This window comes from Octodon degus, unplaced genomic scaffold, assembly GCF_000260255.1.
Source record: "Octodon degus isolate 3935 unplaced genomic scaffold, OctDeg1.0 scaffold00056, whole genome shotgun sequence".
In the NCBI taxonomy this organism is placed as follows: Eukaryota; Metazoa; Chordata; class Mammalia; order Rodentia; family Octodontidae; genus Octodon; species Octodon degus.
Window position 1 is genome coordinate 6733662 of NW_004524632.1, and position 21671 is coordinate 6755332.

Genomic DNA, 21671 nt, shown 5'->3' on the forward strand with positions numbered 1-21671 from the left:
ACGGCTTTTGCTCCCCATACAACTTCGATGGCCATGCCCTAGGCGGTCGGGGAGCATCTGTCCCCCACCCGGCCGGAAGCACCGACGTGGGCGGGATGAGCGTTGCAGCACGACAGCGAGGAGGGTCCGCGACTCTGTGCCACAGAACGAAGGCTGGGTCGCGCGCTGCCGCCCCCCCTTCAGCGCCACCGGGCTCCTCAGATCTCGGACCCTCGCGCCAGGCCCGGCGCGTGCCAAGGAGCCCCTCCCCGGGCCGGAAGCGTGACGCGTGCCTTCCGGCGCGCGCTGATGACGCATCACCCGGACTTCCGGGTTGGGAACCCGCGGCGGAGTGAGGATTCTTTGAGTTTGGGGCGGGCGCCCCGGCTGCCCGCGGGGCCCAGGACGAGATGCACCGTCGCGGGGTGGGCGCCGGCGCCATCGCCAAGAAGAAGCTTGCCGAGGTGAGGGCAGCCGTCGGCCCCCGGGCCCTGGCCGCGTGACTGAAGCTCTGCGGCGGAATTGTGCAGTTTAAGTCGCCTCCCAGCACAACCTGGCTCGGGCTGCGGGACGCGGGCATTGAGGGGCCCCAGCTCCCGGCGATCGGAGTGTCGGTGTCCTTACATCCTGCGTCCCCAAATCCCTCTTCCCAGACTTGACAGCAGAGAAGTCGTCTCCCTCACCGTGTCTTTGCTTACACAGACAGAGAAGGGAGACTTAAGAGCCACGTTCCCTTCCTCACTTCGGACGTGGTCACACAAGCGGGGACCCCCAGCGCCCACTGTCACTCACGCTAGTCTCTGTCCACAGGCCAAGTATAAGGAGCGGGGGACAGTCCTGGCCGAGGATCAGCTGACCCAGGTGAGTGATGGCAGGGAGGGAGACAGGGCTGTCGGGACGCCTTCGGTGCAAACGAGATTCTGTAGATTAAAGTGGAAACATGCGGGTCTGCCAAATCTCGATTTCTGGGCTGCTGCGGCCTTGTAAGCGACACTGTTACTAGCTGGCGTCTTTGAATGATTACATGCTCATAAGATCCTGAAGGACATCTGTCTTTTTCTCCCTATTTGCCTTCTGGTTTTTGTTTTTCTTATATAGGGCTGGAGATTGAACTCCGGGCCTCACACATGCCAAAGCTCTAACACAGGGCTGCATCCCCAGCCCTTGTCTAGTTCCTTTATGTATGCTCACTTTTTCAGTCCTATGCCATCTTAAATTAGAGATGAGCCAGGTGGGGTGACACACACTTGTAGTACTAGCACTGAGAGGCTGAGAAAGCAAGATTGCAAGTTTATTTTTTTTAATTCGGGGTGGTGTTTGAGATGGTATTGCTGTGTAGTTCAGACTGGCTTTGAGCCCACTATGTAGCCTAGGCTACCTACAATCTCATGAAAATCCACCTGCCTCAGCCTCCTGAGTACTGGGATTACAGAGATGTACCACAAGGCCCAGCTGGGGCAACGTAGCGAGAACCTGTCTTCAGAAAGGGGCAGCGAGGGCTGGCAAGGTAGCTCAGAGGATTAAAGTGCCTGCTTAGGCAAACTTAGGCAGCAACAGGAACTGGTTCAATCCCTGGCACCACATGCCAAGCCAGGCCTGCCCCTAGGGCAGGCTGAGTGGGCCACAGAGTTCAGGCGTAGTGGCACATGCCTGTAATCCCAGAGCTGGGGAGGCTGAAAACAGGAGGATCACCATGAGGCCTAGCTGTGTGGAGCGGGGTGAATCCTATGTAGCTCAATGCGAAGGCCCTGAGTTTAATTTCCTGTACTCCAATAAATAGATTCTCCAAAACACTACTATGTATTTGAGAATAGCGTTGTGTTGAGAAGGCTCGTGCCATAGTAAACCATGGGCCTATTTAAAGCTACTGAGGCAAAGGGCTAGGGATATAGCTCAGCAGCATAAGTGCCTGCCTGGCAAGCACAAGGTCCTGAGTTCAATCCCTGTTATGATAATAATAAATAAATAAATGAAAAATTAAGCTACTGAGGCAAGAAAGTTGTTCTTTTCATGCTTGGCGTGGATGGATGGCCTGGTGCTTGGTGGCCAAGTGTTCTGCCACTGAACTACTTCCTTAACATCCCCAGCCCTAAGAGGATTGATTAATTGATTGATTTTTGTTTTCCAGTGGTGCTGGGGATTGAATCTAGGGCCTTGGCACTGAGCCATATCCTTTTTATATTGTGGCGGATCTTGTTAATTTGGTTGCCCAGGCTCTGCCTGGGTGTGGGTGATCTTCCTGCCTCAGTCTCCCAGAGCACTGGATTTATAAGTAGGCAGCACTGTACCTGGCTACAAGTAGTTTTTGAGCTGGGCAGAGTGGTGCACACCTGTAATCTCAGGTGTGCTCTGGACACCGCGAGGTGAGGAGGGAAGAATGCAGGATTGATCCAGCCTGAGCAATTTAGCAGGAGCTTTGCCTTTAAATAATCTCCAACTTTTTATGTAAGATTGCAGTAGCCTCCAGGCAAGGTCAAACTCCCAGAGATCACCCTGCCTCAGCCTCCTGAGTGCTAGGATTACAGGCATGTGCCACCAAGCCTGGCTTCCAGTTCTTTTTTTTTTTTTTTTTAAGTTTTTCTGGGAAGGGTTTTTTTTAAGTTTTTCTGGGAAGGGCCGGGGAGATAGCTCAGTAGAATAAGCGCTTGCCTGGCAAGTGCAGGGTCCTGAGTTCAATCCCTCGTACCGCAAAAAAAAAAAAGTTTTCCGGGGAAAAAAAAAAAAAAAAAACCCAACTAAATATGGATGTAATTATTCACAGCCTTTCAGAACAAGGCTGCATGAAAAACGGCCCATTTCAGGACAGAGGATACAAAACAGCACCTCCTCCCTGCTGGGCACAGCCTGGTGGGGAGAGGAGGCAGAGCCAGACTGCAAGGGACAGGAGATGGCAGAATAGTCACCTAAGGCGTGGTGTCTCTCACCCGGGTGTCTGAATGTCCCTCAGGCCAGCTCTGACTCCCTTCTGTCCGCCCCCAGATGTCCAAGCAGCTGGACATGTTCAAGGCCAACCTGGAAGAGTTCGCCAGCAAACACAAGCAGGAGATCCGGAAGAACCCTGAGTTCCGCGTGCAGTTCCAGGACATGTGTGCGACTATCGGGGTGGACCCCCTGGCCTGTAAGGTGTCTGCAGGGCTTGTGTCCTCCCCCATCGTCACTGCTGGTGGAGTGTCTGTGGGGCCGGTGTGGGGAGTCCAAGGCTGTCATCCCAGGGTGATGGCCAGTCCCAGCATGATTGTTAACGCGGGGCTCTTAGTGCTGAGCTATGTTCCTAGCCCTTTTTAAGTTTTATTTTGAGACAGCATCCTCTGCTTCCGACTTGCAGAGCCTGGATTGCAGGTGTGCGCCATTGTGCCTGCCTTCCCCCTTAAGTTGGTGAAAGTGGGATGTGGTTTATGCAGGCAGTCGATGAAGCGTGGTGCATAGGAGGGGAGGTGGGTCCCCGGCCCGTGCTGTAATCCCAGAGCTGAGCATTGCCAGCGTCGGAGACACAGCCCCAGCCCCACCTTACGGCGCTGTAAAAGCAGTGGGCGGCTGGGTGTAGCAGTGCGGGCCTCCTGTTGCTCCTCCTTGGGAGGCTAACACAGAAGGTGGTGTGTTTCAGGCTGCCTCGAGCAACAGGGCAAGAACTCATCTCAAAGACAGAAAACTATGACAAGCCCCATACCAGGAATTGAACTGGGGACCTTGTGCTTGCCAGCCAGGCACTTAATGCTGCTAAGCTATCTTCCCGGCCCTGTTCTAGAATTTTCAGTATTTTTCCATGGTGTGATTTTTCTTTTTAAATTTTTTTATTTTTCTTTTTATTTTTTGGAGGTTATGAGCAGAATATATATATTTATTGAGAGAAAGAAAGCTCCTGTCCCGAGAGAGGGACAGGAGGGGGGGCCCAAGCGGGTAGTTCCCCCATGTTTTTTTTTTTTTTTGCGGAACCAGGGATTGAACTCAGGCCCTAGCACTTGCCAGGGAAGCACTTATTCCACTGAGCCATCTCCCCAGTCCCACCCCCATGTTTTTATTTATTTATTTATTTGTGTGTGTGTGTGTGTGTGTGTGTGGCCAGCTCAGCCCACCAGGGGGCGGGGCTGGCTGGCATGTGGTGCTGGAGGATTGAACCGCGGTCCCTGTGCTTTGCTTGGCTTAGCTTGTTCTAAGTAGGTGCTTTAGACCACTGAGCCATCTCACCAGCCCCCCCCATGTTTTTTTAAAAATGTATTTAGTACGAGTTGGTTTCCCCCCCACTTCTGTATTTAGGACAGGGTCTGCAGGGTCTCACTATGTAGATTAGACTCATAGTGATTCTTCTGTTTTCAGCCTCCCAAGCGCTAGGATTATAGGCGCGTGCCACCATACCTAGTTTCAGTCTCAATCTCAGTACACCCCTGGGGCACAGCACAGCACAGCATGCCAGGGATTGAACTCTGGCCACTGCACTCTGCCTAAGCAGGCGCTTAGTCAGCTGAGCTATCTGGCTAACCCTTGATGTGATTTTTGTCTTGTGACAGGGCAGGGTTAGCTCAACCGCAGGATCACCCGCTCCCTGTAGCAGACTGTGATATTCTGAAGAATAGGTGTATAGATGCATTTTCATCTTATTTTTTTCATTTATTAAGAAAGGGTCTCTGAAAAAAAAAGAAAAGAAAAAAAGAAAGGGTCTCACTGTGTAGCGCAGGCTGGCCTCAAACCCACAGTAGTTCTCCTGCCTCAGCCTCCCAGTGCTGGGATTATCAGTGCCAACATACCCAGCAATGCCTGGCTCTTTAAATGTATTTATATAATATTTTCAGTTTATGTAATCTGAGGAGCAGAAGTGAATCTTTCTAGGCCCTGTACACAGTAGGGATTATGCTGTAGGTACAGCTCTCGCCTGCATTTTTCACTGAATATGATGTATGTGCTTTTTTTTTTTTTTTTTTTTCAGTACCAGGGATTGAACTGAGGGCTTCTGCTTGCCAGGCAAGCACTTACTCTACTGAACTATCCCCCCAGCCCCTGCCCCAGCCTTTTCTCTGAGTAGAGTATAGTCACTGGCAGGTGCTTTAGACCACTGAACTATCTCACTGGCCCCAGAAAATTCATTCTTTCAGCATGCTAAGCCCAATAGACTGTTTTCCTTCTCTTCCTTTCCTCTTCCTCTTCCTTTTTTTCTTTTTTTGCCTTTTTGAGGCAGGGTCTCACTCTGCAGTTCAGGCTGGTCTTCCGCTACGTAAGGCTGGTCTCCAACTCGTGATCCTCCTTCCTCAGCCTCCAGAGTGCTGGGATTGCAGCCCTGGGCTTCCATGCTGGGCTTTTTCTTGCTCTTCCTGTCCCCCCTTCATGCTAGGCATGGAACCCAGGGCCTCCTCTTGCACAGTGGCTGTGCCGTCCAGCTGGGCTGTGCCCTCACTCCCAGGAGGCCTTGCACAGTGACCATCCTGTGCAATTTTCCGGACCTGTTCTTCAGCACAGACTCCCGGGAGTCCTATTTGAGGGACCCAAGGCACAGTAGACCCAGACTTGGGGCCAGGTGACAAGACCTCCCGAGGGAGAGATGTTTTCAGCTAGTGCTGAAGGAATAAAAGTGATGAAAAGGGTGTAGTCACCTGGCTCTGGGCTTCCTGTGTTGCAGCTGGAAAAGGCTTCTGGTCGGAGATGCTGGGCGTGGGCGACTTCTACTATGAGCTGGGTGTGCAGATCATCGAGGTGTGCCTGGCACTGCGGCACCGCAACGGAGGTGAGCGTGGGCACCTGCCCGGGTGCGGCCTCTCACCCTCCCACTCGACTGGGCTGTTACTTCCCTTTCTTTCAGTGTCTGTTGTCACCCCCACCCTCTTCGTCCCCCACTCTGCCTCCCCCAGGTGTGGAGCTGCCTCAAGTCTCCAAACTCCTGAGTGACTTGAAACTGGGTGTGGTGACAGTGTTCTGGGAGGCTGAGGCAGGACTGCAGGCTTGAGCCAAGCTGGGTAGCTTGGTGACACAGTGAGCAGACCCTCTATGGTTGTTGTTTTTAAACAAAGGCAGGAGCCGGGCATGGTGATACATAGCCATAATCCCAGCACTTGGGAGGCTGAAGCAGGATTGCTTCAAGTTCAAGGCCAGTCTGGGATGTACAGTGAATTTATTTATTTATTTATTTATTTTTGGCAGAACCAAGGATTGAACTGAGGCTCTTGTGCTTGCCAGGCAAGTGCTTATTTTACTGAGCTATTTCCCTGGCCCTGTATAGTGAATTTAAAGCCAGCTTTTTTTTCTTTTTCTTTTTTTTCTTTTTTTTTTTTTTGACTAAAACCAGCTTTAACTACATAGTGAGACCCTATCTCAAAAAAAAAAAGAACCTCTGTGTGTACAGCTTTTGAAGGATAACAAGGTCTTGGATTTGGGAGGGGTTTGCCAAGGTTGTCTCCCAGTGAAGTAACACTCTGACAGGGTCTCAGTTCTCAGTTGTTGCCCAGTTAGTGAATACGAGAACAGGCGAGGTTTAGCTACTGGGTCTCCTTTGCTTCTTGCTGGCTACAGTAAAGCTGTGAGCACTTATTTATCTATTTTTTGATAAATAAATAGATATTTATTTAGATATTATTGCACACGCCTGCAATCTTAGCACTCTAAGGCCAGTGCGGGAGGATGGCAGACCGAGCCCACCCTGGGCTGCTGTCTCACAGTGAGTTGAAGGCCAGCCTGAACTACGTAGGGAGGTCCTGTCTCAAAAAGACAGGGGCCTGGGAGATGGCTCAGTAGAATAAGCGTAAGGGCCTGAGTTCAATCCCCGGTTCTGCCAAAAAAAAAAAAAAAAAAAAGACCAAAAGTGGGGATAGAGGATGTGTCTCATTACGAAGGCCCGGGGTTTTGTCCTCAGCCCTAAAAAACACAAGAAGCCGCTTACGAAGGCCCGGGGTTTTGTCCTCAGCCCTAAAAAACACAAGAAGCCGCTTGCAGCTGCGAAGTGCATCTTACCCACTGTCATCCCTCTTGCCAGCAGGTCTGATAACTCTGGAAGAGCTGCACCAGCAGGTGCTCAGGGGAAGGGGCAGGTTCGCGCAGGACGTGAGCCGGTAGGTCCTGCGTGTGAGTCCTTGGAGTAAAGGGGGAGATCTGTAAAACGCATGTGGACAGCCAGGTGTGGTGACACAGGCCTGCCATCCCAGCACTTTAGGAGGCCGAGACGGGAGGGTTGGGAGTTGAAGGCCAGCCTGGGCAATTTAGCAAAACTCTCAAAAATTAAAAAAAAAAAAAAAAAAAATTAAAAAGCTGGATGTGGTGGCACATGCCTCTAGTCCCAGCACTGGGGAGGCTGAGGCAGAAGGATCATCTCAAGTTTGAGGCCAGCCTGAGCTGCACAGTTCAAGGGCACCCTGGATTCCATAGCAAGACCTTGTCTCTGAAAGAAGAAAACAAACACCTCAAGAAAAAACAACAAAACACCCTCTGAGGAGATCAGCAGCCCCACCGCCAGTTAGTTCTTGGAGAGGGAGCTGCGGGGCTGGTTCCAGCCCTGCAGCCCACGCGGCAGCCGTCCCCAGCTAGGGGTGTGCTCAGCGCTCTGCAGAGCTGGGAATGTGTGGGTCAGCCGGAGGCACGGGCCACGTGCTCTTGTGCTTGAGTGCCCTCTGGTCTGAGTGCTCAGTGAAGAGGTCAAGTAGTGCTGTGTTTGATTTTTTTTTTTTTTTTTTTTTGCGGAACCGGGGATTGAACTCAGGCCCTTGCTCTTGCCAGGGAAGGGCTTATTCCACGGAGCCATCTCCCTGGGTGTGAATTTCTGAAGGGGGGCATCAGCCAGGCTGCCTGAGTTAAAAGGTGCATAGCGGGACCTATGCATAGCACACGCCTGCAATCTTAGCGCTCTAAGGCCAGTGCGGGAGGATGGCAGACCGAGCCCACCCTGGGCTGCTGTCTCAGAATTTAAAATGTCAGGCAAGTGCTTATTCTACTGAGCCATCTCCCTGGCCCCCCTTAATTTTTTTTTTTTTTTTTTGGTGGAACTAGGGATTGAACTCAGGCCCTTGCGCTTGTCAGGCAAGTGCTTATCAGAATTTAAAATGTAAGAAGAGCTAGGGAGGCCGCAGCTAAGCAGGAGGCCCTGGGTTGCATCACTTTGCTGTCCCCTCAGCCAGGCAAGTGCTGGCTGGTGCTTCCTTCTGGATGGCGCTGGGTCAGGTCCAGGCTGTGTCCCATGCCGCACAGGGGCCCGGTGCTGAGCCGCAGCTGCCTGTTTTGCTGAGAATAGGCCGAGTGCCACTGGGGTACTGGCCAGGTCCCGTCTCCGGGTGGCTGGAGCAGAGTGGAGGCAGTGTCCTCGCTGCCATTGGGTTGGCTCACCCTCACACTGCTCTTCCTTCCACAGAGACGACTTGATCAGGGCCATCAAGAAACTCAAGGCGCTGGGCACAGGCTTTGGCATCATCCCGGTGGGTGGCACCTACCTCATCCAGTCTGTGCCCGCTGAGCTCAACATGGACCACACGGTGGTGCTGCAGTTGGCAGAGGTAGGGCCTGGCTCTGGCTGGGGGCAGCCAGCTAGTGGGGTTTCCTGGGGTAGGCAGGGCCTCTGATGGCTTCTTAGAACACAGCCTAATACCAGGTCCCCTGTGCTCCAAGGGGGTCTCTTCCCATGGGTTTTGCTCCCAGGCGGTGCTGGGTACCGGCTGACTCGGCCTCTACTCTTCCTTCAGAAAAATGGTTATGTGACAGTCAGTGAGATCCAGGCCAGCCTCAAGTGGGAGACAGAGCGTGCCCGCCAGGTGCTGGTAGGTGGTGGCCCCGGCCTGGGGTGGCGGTGGGTTTGGCCCACACGGGCAGCCTCTGGCAGCAAGTGTCACTACCGTGCCTGGCCCTCACGCACTGCCCCTCTTGAGGCCACACCCAGGGCTGCTTCCTGAGAGAACTCGGCAACCTCGCAGCAGACGCCTTTTCTTCCCCTGCCCTCTGTGCTGCCACCATGGGTGGGGTCACAGGCCACCCACCTGGCTGTCTTCCCCCAGGAGCACCTGCTCAAGGAGGGGCTGGCCTGGCTGGACCTGCAGGCGGCTGGTGAGGCACACTACTGGCTGCCTGCACTGTTCACCGACCTGTACTCGCAGGAGATCACAGCCGAGGAGGCCCGCGAGGCCCTACCCTAACTCAGCCCAGGTCCTGCCGGGGCCGAGCGCCTGGCAGTTGTCTGAATAGAAAATAAAAGGTTCAAGTTTTTTTTTTTTTTCTTCTCCCATTTATTTTTTAAAAGTACCCTCACGCAACATCTTTTTTGGAGGCAGTCTGGCTGATCTAGTCGGAAAAACCTGAGTGGCAATGTGCACCGCGTCCGAAGGCCAGGCATAGTCCGAGGGGCTCCGAACAGAGGCCCCAGCCCCACCTGCTCCACGCCCTTCTCAGTCAGCTGTCAGGGAGCAGGGGTCATAGAGTCCTCTGGAAGTTGCCAGGACCAACCTGGCCTTTTGGGGGGACAGCCCAGAGGAAGCAATGGTGTTCAGGGGAGGGTGCCCACCATCCTCTCAGAGATCTTGGAAGGACATGGAGTCTTGAGCTCTGACCTCCTTCCACACCGCAAGGCCTTGTCCTCTTGGTTGGGAGTCCTCACACCTGAATGTCAGTTGTCCCCTGGGTTCTGGAGGGCATCTTCGGGAGCCAAGGCTGTGGTGGTGACCCTTTGGCTGATGGCCAGGGCCCCCCTACCTCTACACAGCAGACAGCCTGGCACCATGCAGCCTCCCAACCCCTTTTCCACATCCAAATGGGTGGGGTGCAGGCTCAGGAACCCCATCTCCCTTATACCCCCACACCCACAGGCGCTTCCTCCTTCTGCCAAAACAAACTTTATTGCACCAAAAAGGGGGAAAAAAAAAAAAACTTCATTTATGTACAGTTGGATATAAAGACATCTCTGACTCCTGTGCATATATTTCCTTAACTCAAGATTAGGGCGTAAAAGTCAGGCTGCTATGCCAGACGGCTCTGCCCCGTGGCGGGCCAAGGAGAAGATTGTCACTTCAATGTGGGGACACTTAGATGAACAAGACAACACCGGACTGACCCAGACCCAGGGCACTCCAGCCCAACTAGCTCTGGGGACCAAGGGAAGTCGGAAGCAGCACCCCTCCAAGTCCACCTAGGCAAGCTGCCATCCAGTCCAGGCTCCCAGCCCTGAGTGGGATGTCCTCGTGTCCCCAGCCCTTGGTCCCCTGGGAGCCCAGGATCCACAGGGCAGAAACTTTGTAGCAGCAGGAGGACAGGTGCGCGCTGTCCTCCCCATGTCACCAGGTGGTGGCCTCAGGGCTGTAACAACTTAACCGCAAATGCACCAACAGGAAGGCGTCCATCAGCAGTGTCCACACCACTGGGCACCTAAACTCCCTCTCTACCAAGCAGCTCCAGGGCACTGTGCTGAGGCCTTGACAGCAGCGGAGGTGGGATGGGGGGGTGAGGGGTGGTGTCCTGGCCCCTCCCAACACTGGAGACCCTGCTCCCCACAAATCACTGGGATAAAAAGATGGGAACCAAACAAAATGTGCTAAAGACTGCTCTTGCCCACCCCACCCCAAGGGAGGCCCTCACCATCAGGGACACTTGCAAGGGTTATTCTGTATGGGGCTCCAGTGCCCCTAGCCTATGATCAAAGACTGGGGACAGTTTTGGGGAGTCCTTTCTCCTACCTGAACCCAGAGTGTGGTGGGATGGGGAGGGGAGGGGAGGAGGAAAGGTGCGTGGTGCTTGGTAAAGCTCAACCTCAGCAGCCTGGGCTCCGCCACTGTTCCTGCTCTTTGGTCTGTCTAGAACAGTGACTATAAATTAGGGAAAAGGATGTTATGCGGGCTGGGAAGTAACAGGAAGGAAAGGCAGAGAGAGGGCATTGGGAGCCGGCTTGGAGACTGACTGACAGACAACCACCCAGACTGCTAACTGCCAGGCACCCACCTGGGGCCCCCTGTGCACACTCGAAGCGAATTCTTCCCTCCCCAAGGAGTTGCCTAGGAGAGGCATGGAGATGTCGGCGGTGGGTTCTGTTGGGGCCCTGGCCCTGGGGCTCCCTCGAAGGTACCTGGGCCCTGATGGGGGACTCGGCCCCAAGGCTTGGGCGCCAAGGTCAGAGGGGAGCTGCCCGCCCACACCCTGAGATCCTGGGATGGCTCCGGTGGGCAGGGCGGGCGGACGGGGTCTACACCCTCAGGCTCCCGTGCAGGTCAGTCTCTGTGCCTGAGGAGCTGCTGTCAGAGTCCATCTCAGCATTCTCGTTGTGCAGCCGCTCCAGCACTTTCTGGCGGATGAGGCCCAGGCGGATGAGGAGAGACTGGTAGTCAAAGTGGCCCCGTTTCTCTCCAAAAGGGTCCTGGGAGGGAACAAGAGCGCGTGACGACTGGAGCCTGGGGTAGCCCATCTGGTGCCCACCCCCTTGCATGGGAAGACAGCACACGGCACAACAGTCCCACAGCCCAGAGCCTGGTGACACTAAGACACAGCTGCACTCCCTAAAAGCACACCAGCGTACAGAAAGGCTCAGGGATATTCACTAGGTGTAGGTGTCACCCTCTGTAGAGCCATGACAGGACAGCTGTCCTTCAGCTGGGACCCAAAAAGGCACTGGTTTCCTTGGGCTGCAGGAAGACCTGAGTCCAGACCTCCCCAGGGACCAGTCCTGCTCCTGTCCAACTTTCTGGGCAGTGCTCCGGGCCCCAGCCTTGTCCTGCATCAGATGCTGAGCAGCACCTGTGGCTCGAGGCCCAGGATCCATCTCCAGGGCTGAGAACCAAGTACCCAAGCGAAGGCTCTCAGGGCCCTGCAGCGGAAGAGCTGACTGTGGGTGGGGAGGGTGCAGGGCGTCAGCAGGGTGTGGCTGGGTGAGTCTCCTCCCTCCAGGCAGGACAGAACCCAGGGCGGTGCCCCCACCCTCCCCACTGGTTCCAGTGGATGGTGCCCTACAGGGAGACGCAGCTGCCTGACGGGCTACTTGGGGGAGAGGAGCCCCTTTGTGAGCAGGGCAAGAATGCTTCCCAGTGGGACACTGAGGGATGTGGGCTGCCCTCCTGGTACAGAACTCCAGGCCGCCTCTCTGAGCCTCTATAGGGCCCAGATGGACCCAACGACAGCCCACTTCCCCTAAGCTTTCCATGGAGCTGGATGTCTCGGGGTTAGGAAAACCCCTGGCCAAGAAAAGAAGGAACCCCTGACAAACTTCGCCTAGAAAGCAGACGCCTCAGCCTGCACTCCAGGACCCACTGTATGCCAAGAGCTGGGAACTGAAGCCTCATGACCCTAAGCGATATGGTCTCCCCCCGCACTGCAATGGTGCCAGCAATGACCCGGGTTCCCAGGCTGTGCTCTGCCTAGGGCATGAGTGCCTGGGGTCATATGGTCCACAGGGGGGCAGCAGCCACATTACCTGCATGGTCTGGCCCTGGAGGTGCAGGCGATCCTTGCAGGCCACCTCATAGAAGTCGTAGTACTCTAGGAAAGACTTCTCCATCACGCCCCTGGAGAGCAGGCAAGTAGTCGATGACCGGACACAGGCCCCCTTCACCTGAGCCCAGTGCTAGGTTTAATAGCCACTGCCCAAGCCCAGATACACTTGTCCACAGAGCTTGCAGTGGAAAAGGAACAGGGGAGGACTGGGGAAGATAGCTCAGTAGAATAAGCACTTGCCTGGCAAACACAAGGTCCTGAGTTCAATCCCTGGTACCGCAAAAAAACAAAACAAAACAAAAAAGGATGGGAGAAACACCTGCCGTCTTGTGAGTGACCAGAGAGGAGTGCCATCTGATTGGTGCAACTTCCACTGCTGGTGTGCTCAAGCTGTCTGCTCCTGCATCTACCCAACCCGCTCCTCCGATGGCTCACCTTGCACCTAGTCTGCAGGATCTTCCTCCGGGAAGCCCACAGTCAGCTCTCTCTTGGCATGAGCCACACCTTCCTCCTTTCCAGCTTCCCAGCACCCCACTGCCAAGGCAACATGAAGCCAGGGGCCTCCTGACACTCACCGCAGGGGCTCGGGGCAGGGACACTTCCCTTCCATCATGTCACAGACCGCAACTCTAATGGTCTCATGCCGGATACATTCATTGTAGTTTTTGCTGTCTCCTGGATGTCGCTCCTGCAATGTGACAGATACCACCGTGTTTAAGTGCAGAACGAAGCCAGAGACAACTGGGAGAGACAGGGCAAGTTCGGGGCGGGGCACCAAACCCTCAGGATGTGCAGCCACGCAGAGCAGAGCTGCTGCTCCTGGGATCACTCCCCTCCTTCGCTCACAGCAAGGCGCTCCTGTCACGGGCTCCTGCCTGGGCAACAGCACTGTGACAGCGCAATACATGTTTCTAAATCTCAAAGGAAAACTCTACCAGGGAAAAACTTATTTGAGACAGGGTCTTGCTGTGTAGTTTGTTTGTTTATTTATTTATTTATTTATTTATTTATTTATTTATTTGTATGGGTGTGTGTGTGGCCAGCTCAGCCCACCAGGGGGCGGGGCTGGCTGGCATATAGCGCTGGGGGATTGAACCGCGGTCCCTGTGCTTTGCTAAGCTTGTTCTAAGTAGGTGCTTTAGACCACTGAGCCATCTCGCCAGCCCTTGCTGTGTAGTTTAGGCTGGCCTTGAACTTACTATGTAGCCCAGGCTGGCCTAGGGCTCTTGCCTCAGCAGGTGTGCTCCACCCTACCCAAGTCAGAATTAAACGGGAAATAAGCACATGAGATGACGGTGGGAGGGCCGGGCACGCTGGCCCACACCTGTAATCCCCTATGCCCAGTACTTGGACTGTGGGGCCTGCTGGAGAGTTCCAGGCAAGCCTGGGCTACATAGTGAGTTTAAGAATAGCCGCAATCTCTGAGTGAGACACTGTCTCAAAACAAAAACAAAAGTAGCATGAGTCCTTAGTAACAGCCCCTTCTGGCTAACTCCTGCAGGAGTTAGCAGGGTTTCACCATCACTGTACCAACTCTCCCAACCCCCCAGAGAACTGGGAGATTTGAGGGGAACAATCCCAACTGCGGGTGTGCAGAGAGGTGGACAGACTCCCCAGCCGTTGCCACTGATGCCCCCAAAGCGTTCCCTAGGGAAGCCCCAGGGCACAGCAGGGTTTCCTAACTTCTGAAGCAAACAATAATTTTCAGACACCTGTCAAATGCCACTTGAATTACTAGTCTGAGTAAAGATGAATTTTTTTCAGTATTGGGAGATTGAACCAGGGCCTTCCCCCTAAATCACACCTCCAGCCCTCTGTATTTTGGGACAGGGTCTAAGGTAAAAAGCTGCCAAGATTGCACTAGAATTTGTGATCTTCCTGCCTCAACCTCCCAGAGTACAGCACTAACAGGTGTGCACCGCAGCACCAGCTGGAATTATTTTTTTGAGATCACTGTAATTTTTTCCTGTGGTTCTCAATAATTCAGGAAGGAATTCTAAGAGTAGTAAAGTCGGGCTCTAGGCCTCATATGAAAGTGGAGACCAGTCACTTCGCACAGCAGCCCGAGAGCAGACGTCACGCTTGCAGCCCACTGAAGCCCAGCCGCTGTAGCTCTGATGCCAGAGCATGGGGACATCACGGGCCACGATGGTCCCTTCACAGGCCCAGGACTGCTCTCCAGCAGGCCCCACAGCCCAAGCCAAGCGCTGCACTTGGCAGCACTGCTGATTCCTGCGAGCAAGGTCCCCAGGAGCACTCCCCCTCCCCCACTGACAAGGTGGCTCAGTGCTCAGGCAGGTAGGGGGATGGGGTGGGGTAGGGGGATGGGGTGGGGTAGGGGGATGGGGTGGGGTAGGGGGATGGTGCCCTCACCTGCTCAAAGCCGGGTTCGTTGTGGTAGGGGTTCTCGGTCATCAGCGACTGAATGGAGATGAGCACAGAGGAGATGCTCTGTGCTGGGCTCCAGGCAGGGCCGGTCCAGGTCCTGCAGACACCGCCAAGGGAGGGAGCATGTAAGGGGGGGGAGCAGAGTCGGAGCACTGTTGGTGGCCCCACTGTGAACTCTGGGAAGGGCACCCTGCAGCTACAGTATTAGGGCCTGAACCCTGCAGCACTGGGAGGGGTTAGGGGAAGACAGCAGCTCTGGAATCTAGAAGGGGTGTTCTTTGGATGGCAAAACATCAAGGGGTCAAGGCTGGTTACCAGATCTGAACAAGAGAGGTTAAGAAAACAGCTCTAAAGGTTGTCTAAATGCTAACCTCTGCATACTGCACAGAGCTCAGATTTCTGGGCAATGATGACTCAGTGAGGGGGCAGCAGTCACACACAGGTGACCAAGCTACCTGCTTAGAGGCCACGTGTGTGGGGTAATGGTTAGGGATCCAGTCGTCTCAGACCCCAAGGACTACCATGTCCCCAGAGGCCACACCACTCTCCACTCTGCCACAGAACAGCACCAGAGCCAGGGGCACTTCTGGACTGGGCTAGGTCTTTGAAAAACACAGAAAACTACTCTAATGGGGCTGGGGAGATAGCTCAGTAGAATAAGCGCTTGCCCGGCAAGTGCAAGGGCCTGTGTTCAATCCCCGGTTCCACCAAAAAAAAAAAAAAAAAAAAAAAGAAAACTACTCTAAGGCCAAGAGAAACTCCACATCGCCCATTTCCGCCATGACCCTAGCCAAGCACTGGGAAGAGGGGCAGTCTGGATGTTAGGGACGTCAAGTCACTGAGCTCAACGACAGGAGCTGGGAGCCGACAGCCAGGACAGGCTTGTCCGAGAGCCTGGCCCCTGCCCCACAGGAGGCCCAAGCCACTACAGGTGGCACAGACTTCAGCAGTGACTGTCCAGCGCCTCCAGCCTGTCCCTAGGACCCCTCAGTGCTTCCTGCTCGCTGCAGCCCCTGGAGCCAGGGATGAGGCCAGCAGTCAGCAGCCAGTGTTTCTCCTGGAGGTAGGGAAAGCAGTGGACGCCACAGCCCACGGAGGGTACATGGGCACTGGCTGCCACCCTCCATGCCTAAGCCACAGCACTCCTCTGCCACATTCACGCCATCACGCTCCCTGTCCTGCTAGCTGCTGTCTGCCCAGAATGGCTTCTCGCTGGCCTACAAGAACCTGCTGAAAACACACTTCCGACTTTCACAGAGAAATCTCACGCACAAGAGGCGTGCTCTTCCTTCTCACACCCACTGTGCGTGTAAGCCCAGCCCTCCAGGGCAGGGACACACTGCTGCGAGACGGAACTCCAGGGCCAGGTCCTCTGAGGGACACTCTTGCCCTGCATCCTGGCAGAGGTGTCCCAGACTGCGGAAAACAAGCATCCTCCCAGCCCCAGTGCACTCAGCACCTCCGCTGCACAGAAACGGGCTGGGCAGGGAGGAGACGGCGTCCCTAGCTCAGCGTCCTCCACAGCCCTCAACTTGCCTCCACCCCACGAGTGTTCGGGCCGCAACCCCAAATATGTCGGAGGTCACCTCCATCCAGCATACCTCATCAGCCCACAAAGGCAATGAAGTGGGGGAACAGGGACCACAAGAGGCCCCACGTATTAGATTCTACAGTTCCCACACTTGAGACCTGGCAGGCTTTCCAGTCCAAGTGTCCTCACTCCTTTAGGTAACTCTCACAACCATCACTACCCCGCTGCCTTCAAGGCCCAAGGGGCACAGACCCTGGGTGCCGGGCCAGGGAGGAAGACGGAAGGTATGGATGGGTCCACAGCGCAGGGGGCTGTGAGGGCAGAACCACGTCCCAGGGCAGCCTAAGCAGCACCAGTGGCTGTGCGTTCTGGGGTTGACTGTGCAGCATCGTACCCTGTTTCCACCCTCCATCCGAAGCTCCTCTTACCCTAGGATACTCAAGCAGACCTTGCCGTTGCGGTAGAAGTTGGGGTTAAACCTCACTGTGTTATTGCCTGTCGTCATCAGTTTGACCCTCGGAGGGTGGATGGGATAGTCGGGCGGACACCGAAACACGAACAAGAAGAAACCCCCTTCGTAAGGAGTGTCAAAGGGGCCTGTGATCAATGCGTGGATCTACAAAATAAAAGTCATTTCAAATTGGGAGGCGAGGCCCTGCCCCACCTGGCTCCAGCAGCTTCAGCGAGGTACAGACCAGACATACACCTCACAGGCGCAACCACAGCACCACATGCTGACAGACAGACTGCTTGGAAATGTTAAAGGTCCCACCACAAGCTGGACGTAGTGGTACGCACTTGTAATCCTAGCACTCGCAAGGCTGAGGTAGGAGGATCCTCATTAATTCAATCCCAGCAGTGGCTACATAGTGGGTTCAAGGCCAGATTGAACTGCACAGGAAGATCCTCTCAAAAAAACGAACAGGGCTGGCTAAATAGCTCAGCGGATTAAAGTGCCAGGCGCAGGGGCTGGGGGTTCATTCCCTGGGCCTGCACCCGCTCTGGCAGCACACTGAGAGGGCAACTGAAGACTGGGTGTGTTGTAGCACACCGGTAATCCCAACTCTTGGGAGGCTGTAAACAGGCGGACCACTATGAGTCTGATCTTGCAGTGAGACCCTGAACACCCTGTAGACCCTTTCCTAAAAAAATAAAAAAAAAAAAAAAAAATTAAAATATCCCCAATACAGGACATCAGAGTTTGTTCTATCATTAGAGCCCAAGGTGAAAACTGAATCTAGCGAACTCATTTTGAGTAACCCAAAATCCCTCAAAACGTGATTTCTGGGGAGACAGCCCTCACTGTTATAGACAACAAATAGGTGGAACACCTCATAATTTTAGGGGGGTTTTTTTGAAACGGGAGAGTGGGGGGGTCACAATGTAACCCAGGCTGGCCTCAAACTTGTAGCAATCCTCCTGCCTCAGCCCTGCAGGCACGTGCCACCATATCCGCCAATTAGCGGTTTTTAATTTTAAGAAACCAGTTCACATCTTTACTGAGCACGTCTGGAGCCGCCCGGGTTAAGCAAGCATATGCTGCAGCTCCACCCTGCACTTATGCAGTACAGGACACAGTGGGGGAGATGAAAGGGCAACAGGACAGTGACTGGAGGCTGTAGGCCCCAGCGGCGGCCCGTGCAAGCAGGGCAGAGGGAAGGGAGGTTTCGCCTTGGCCACGGGGCATCTCTCCTCCCTCCACAGAAGACCATGCCTACTGCAGGCGGTGTGGCTCGGGTGGCATCCAGCAGTATCAGAGGTACAGGGAGAATCAGGGAGAATTCAAGCCCAACTTGGGTCTATCAGGTCACCCCAGAATTTCCCATCCTTGTTGGTTTGGGCAGGCGGGGTGTCCTTAAGACAGCCAGGCCTGGTGGTGCACACCTGTAATCCCAGCATCCAGGAGGCTGAAGCAAGAGGATCATTGAGAATTTGAGGCCAGCATGGGCTACAAAGTGAGCTCAAGGCCAGCCTAATCTACACAGAGACGCTGTCTCAAAAAGAAAAACAAAACTGATTAAACACTGGCACAAGTGTCTGCCTAGCAAGGACAAGATTCAGAGTTTAGTTTCCAGTACAAAAAAAAAGAAGAAGAAGAAGAAGATAACCCTAAATTCTCTTCTTCCATCAGGTGTACTTTTATTGTTGTCTTTTGGCATAGGGATTCTCTATGCAGTTCAAGCTAGCTTTGAACTCACTGCCCAGGCTGGCCTCTAACTCATGCTGATCCTTCTGCCTCAGTATCCCAAGTGCTGGGCTTACAGGCCTGTGCCACTGTGCATGGCCTTGAGTCGTCAGTATTACTAAACATGCTTTCCTCTTTTGTCTTTTGGTCTCACAAAAGGGTCTCACTAGGCATTCCAGGCCAGCCTCGAACCTGCCACCATCCTGCTGCCTTAGCCTCCCATGCTGAGACTGCAGGTGCCCATGACCTTGCCCAGCAAGTTTCCTCTTCCTGAAGGGTAAAAACCTGAGGTAACTCAGGCATATTTTGGCTACAAAGGCTCCTGAGCACACAGATCTGCTCAAAATTTGAATGGTAAGACAAAAACTATCTTTCCTTCCTGCTTCTCAAGTCTATATAGTCCTGGCATCCTCCCAGCTTTCTGCCAGCCCCTTCCCAGTCAGTCACTGGCAAGCTCGAACTTAGCTGCCCTCAATCAGCACTGGACCACCTGAGACTCAGAACTAGCTAACACTAGTGCTGGACAGAGGACAAGAGTGAAAACATTTCCATCCACACAGAAAAGCTCAACAATAAAACAACCCAAAGGGAAGCCCTTTCAAAACAACAAAAATGGTGACTGGGGAGATAGCTCAGCACCGTAAGTGCCTGCCTGGCAAGTGCAAGGTCCTGAGTTCCATCCCCGATCCACAACAAAAACAAAAAAACAACAAAGATGCCAGGCGTGGTGGCACACACCTGCAATCTCAGCACTCAGCAGGCTGCAAGTTTGAAGCCAGCTTGAGCTACAAGAGTTCCAGACCACCCTACACTACAGAGAAAGACCCTGTCTCAAAACAAAAATAAAAACAGTAACAACAAATGATCTGTCACTGATATAAAAGTTGAATGCGTAAATATGAAATGGTGAGTTTTCATTTAACACTAGTAGGTTTAAAACACTTTCCAACATCAGTTTAGAGCAGCACACACAAAAACACAAATAAAACTAAACAGTGTATTTCCTCCAGAGGGCATCTGCCTTAACAAACCTGACATTAACTACTGGGCTTCCTCTCTGGCGGGGGACTGCATTAGCAGGGCCTGTGCCCACCGCCAATGGGCCCAGCCTCTGAGGAACAGCTGGGCAGTGTGAGGCACTGAGCACACGAGAGCGCCTGGGTGTCCGTTCTGTCACCCCAGGATTGGGCTTCCTAAGCCAAGAGGACCAATGTGCACCCCCAGTAACAGACCCCGTTTGAGGCTCCATTTTAGCTCACTGTGTGACACTGGGTGGGGGTCTTGATTCCTTTATCCACATCTGCAGAGAGGTGAGCTAAACGATGGCTCTTTGGTTCTTCTGACCACTGGGACCCCACTTCCCAACAGCCCCCGTGCCCTCAAGTTGCATACCTTAGTCATGTCCACGGTGTCTGGGACCACGAACATCCCTGGAGGTGGCTCCTTGTAAATGGACATGATATCCCTGCACAACACCAAGGGGGAGTGAGGGGGGGCCCCTCGCAGAACAGCTGTCCTCCCTCAGAGAGCTGTGCTTGGTACCAAGGCCTCTGCACAGGCTAGCTGAGGGCTACAATCTCGGCCAAGTGCTTGTCAGGCAGGCCAGGGCAAACTGTTATCAAAGAGGCCTTGTCTCTTCTGAGGGCTGGGAGGGGCAGATCAGGGATCCTGAGGGCACGGGTAGAACCCCCAGAAGCCACAGTTCCTCACAGTTCCTTCCCTCTCCCTCCCTCTGCAGGTCAGCTCACTCATCCCCGCCCCCACGTTCCCAGGGACTGCTCAATGGTTAGAGAAAAGTGCCTCAGTGACCAGGAAGACAGAGCTCCCCTAAAATCCCTGTTCCATGCACGCTGGCAAGGGGACCATAGGAAGCATCCATGCACACTGGCAAGGGGACCATAGGAAGCAAGAAGCCCATCCCACCTGGTTTACCGATTAGGTGATCACTAAGGCAGAGCCCTCTGCAAACTGGGGACAGGAAGGCCCTGTAAAGTCACTAGTGCCCATCCGAAGATGCCAGCGGAGTGTGCTACAGATGAGTTTCTAGGTGTTACCTCAGCAACAGGATACTGCAGGTGTGTAACAGGGTAAAGAAGGGCTGTGCATGGGAGAAAAGGTCCAGGGACCCAGACCCAGTGTGTGTGTGTGGGGGGGGAGCAGGGAAAGAAGTACTGGCCAAACTCCAAGGTCTTCAGGGACCAAGTCTAGAGGGGCTGAAGAGTTAAATGCCAAGTGTGAGTCAGAGGTAGCGATCCCTCTGGGGTGAGCGTCCCGGGTCAGGCGCTGTGCCAGGTGGGTTACACATACAGCACCATTTCATTTTCCTTACAACCTCTGAAAGCCGCTGGAGAGAACCTAAGGAACAGCATGGGATGCTATCTAGACGAGACAGACACTTGCATGCAGCGTGGGTAGAGGTCTGCTATCGTGAAATGGGTTTCAGGATTAACAGCAGCTAGAAAGTATTTCGATGAGCTCTCTACTACCCTAAGCACTCTTGCAAAACGAATGTCTTAGATGATAGAATCTAAGCTCAGTCACCCAAGAAATCAGCACAGAAAGGACTCAGGCCGTTCCTTCTATGCTTCAAATGAGTATGCGTGCCTCGCGAAGTGAACGAGATGACCTACGGAGTGGGGGGTACGAAAGAAAGTCCCAAACGGGGCGTTCACTCCCGAGTAACATGGGCGGGGGTCTGAGTTTCACGAACAGGTGGAAGAGTGGACAGCTCTGAGGGACAACAGGGATTCAGAAGTTCTGAAGGAAGTAAGGTAAGCGATCTCGACCTGGGGTGAGAGCTCGTGGGGAGGGTAAGAAGCAGGCTGGTTGGAGCCGGAGGCAGCTCGAAGCTCGGAGTGCGGGTTAGGAGCCCAGGGGGCCTGATGGGTGGGGCCTGCGGCCGCGTCGGAGTATCCGGGCGGCGGAGGGGGGGGCTGCGGGAGACGGGTCGGGCGGGGGGGGTTGTCCGGGCCCGGAGGACTCGCGGAGGACGCCGAGGGGCGGGGTCGACCTGGCCGGCGCGGTCGGGGCCGCGGGATGGGGGTGGGGCACGGGGGGGTAGTGCCCGGGGACGGCGGGGAGGCGGTCCGGCTCACCGCTTGATCCGGAGCAGACACTGCGGCGCGGTGCGCTCGCCGTCCCAGTCGGAGCTGAGCGTGGGGTCCCAGTGGCTGAGCAGAGCGGCGCCGTGGGCCGCGGCCGCGGGCGGGAGTCCGGGCA

General features: G+C 54.5%; 2 protein-coding genes across 4 annotated transcripts in view; one reads left to right on the top strand and one right to left on the bottom strand.

Annotated features, from left to right (window-relative positions):
• Nucleotides 1-298: 298 nt before the first annotated feature.
• Nucleotides 299-9144, top strand: Snf8 (SNF8, ESCRT-II complex subunit). Of its 2 annotated transcripts, none has more exons than XM_023717971.1 (8): nt 299-443; nt 790-840; nt 2959-3097; nt 5588-5692; nt 6935-7010; nt 8300-8441; nt 8628-8702; nt 8937-9144. In XM_023717971.1, exons 1-8 carry the CDS (start codon nt 390-392, stop codon nt 9072-9074), a joined length of 780 nt encoding a protein of 259 aa, XP_023573739.1. In that variant the 5' UTR covers nt 299-389; the 3' UTR covers nt 9075-9144. The 2 variants fall into 2 exon arrangements, with proteins under 2 accessions (XP_023573739.1, XP_004633710.1); XM_004633653.2 differs by having other exon boundaries at nt 6938-7010.
• A 602-nt stretch (nt 9145-9746) lies between these two features.
• The window catches only part of Ube2z (ubiquitin conjugating enzyme E2 Z), a 12758-nt gene continuing 833 nt past the window's right edge, over nt 9747-21671 (bottom strand). Inside the window, exons 2-8 of one of the 2 annotated variants that reach the window (XM_023717970.1) lie at nt 21548-21669; nt 19845-19917; nt 16696-16883; nt 14722-14833; nt 12924-13036; nt 12329-12419; nt 9747-11278 (exon numbers count right to left, since the gene is read on the bottom strand). In XM_023717970.1, coding sequence (XP_023573738.1) covers nt 11108-11278; nt 12329-12419; nt 12924-13036; nt 14722-14833; nt 16696-16883; nt 19845-19910 — 741 coding nt within the window. In that variant the 5' untranslated portion in view covers nt 19911-19917; nt 21548-21669 and the 3' untranslated portion in view covers nt 9747-11107. Of the gene's footprint in view, nt 11279-12328; nt 12420-12923; nt 13037-14721; nt 14834-16695; nt 16884-19844; nt 19918-21547 lie in introns of both variants that reach the window. The other variant, XM_023717969.1, reaches the window with a different exon arrangement.

Excerpts from the sequence above, each read along its gene's own strand:
- Snf8 (XM_023717971.1), top strand. The coding sequence starts at position 390 with ATGCACCGTCGCGGGGTGGGCGCCGGCGCCATCGCCAAGAAGAAGCTT. Across the intron at positions 841-2,958 it reads CCGAGGATCAGCTGACCCAG|ATGTCCAAGCAGCTGGACAT; the intron begins GTGAGTGATGGC and ends GTCCGCCCCCAG. Across the intron at positions 7,011-8,299 it reads TTCGCGCAGGACGTGAGCCG|AGACGACTTGATCAGGGCCA; the intron begins GTAGGTCCTGCG and ends TTCCTTCCACAG.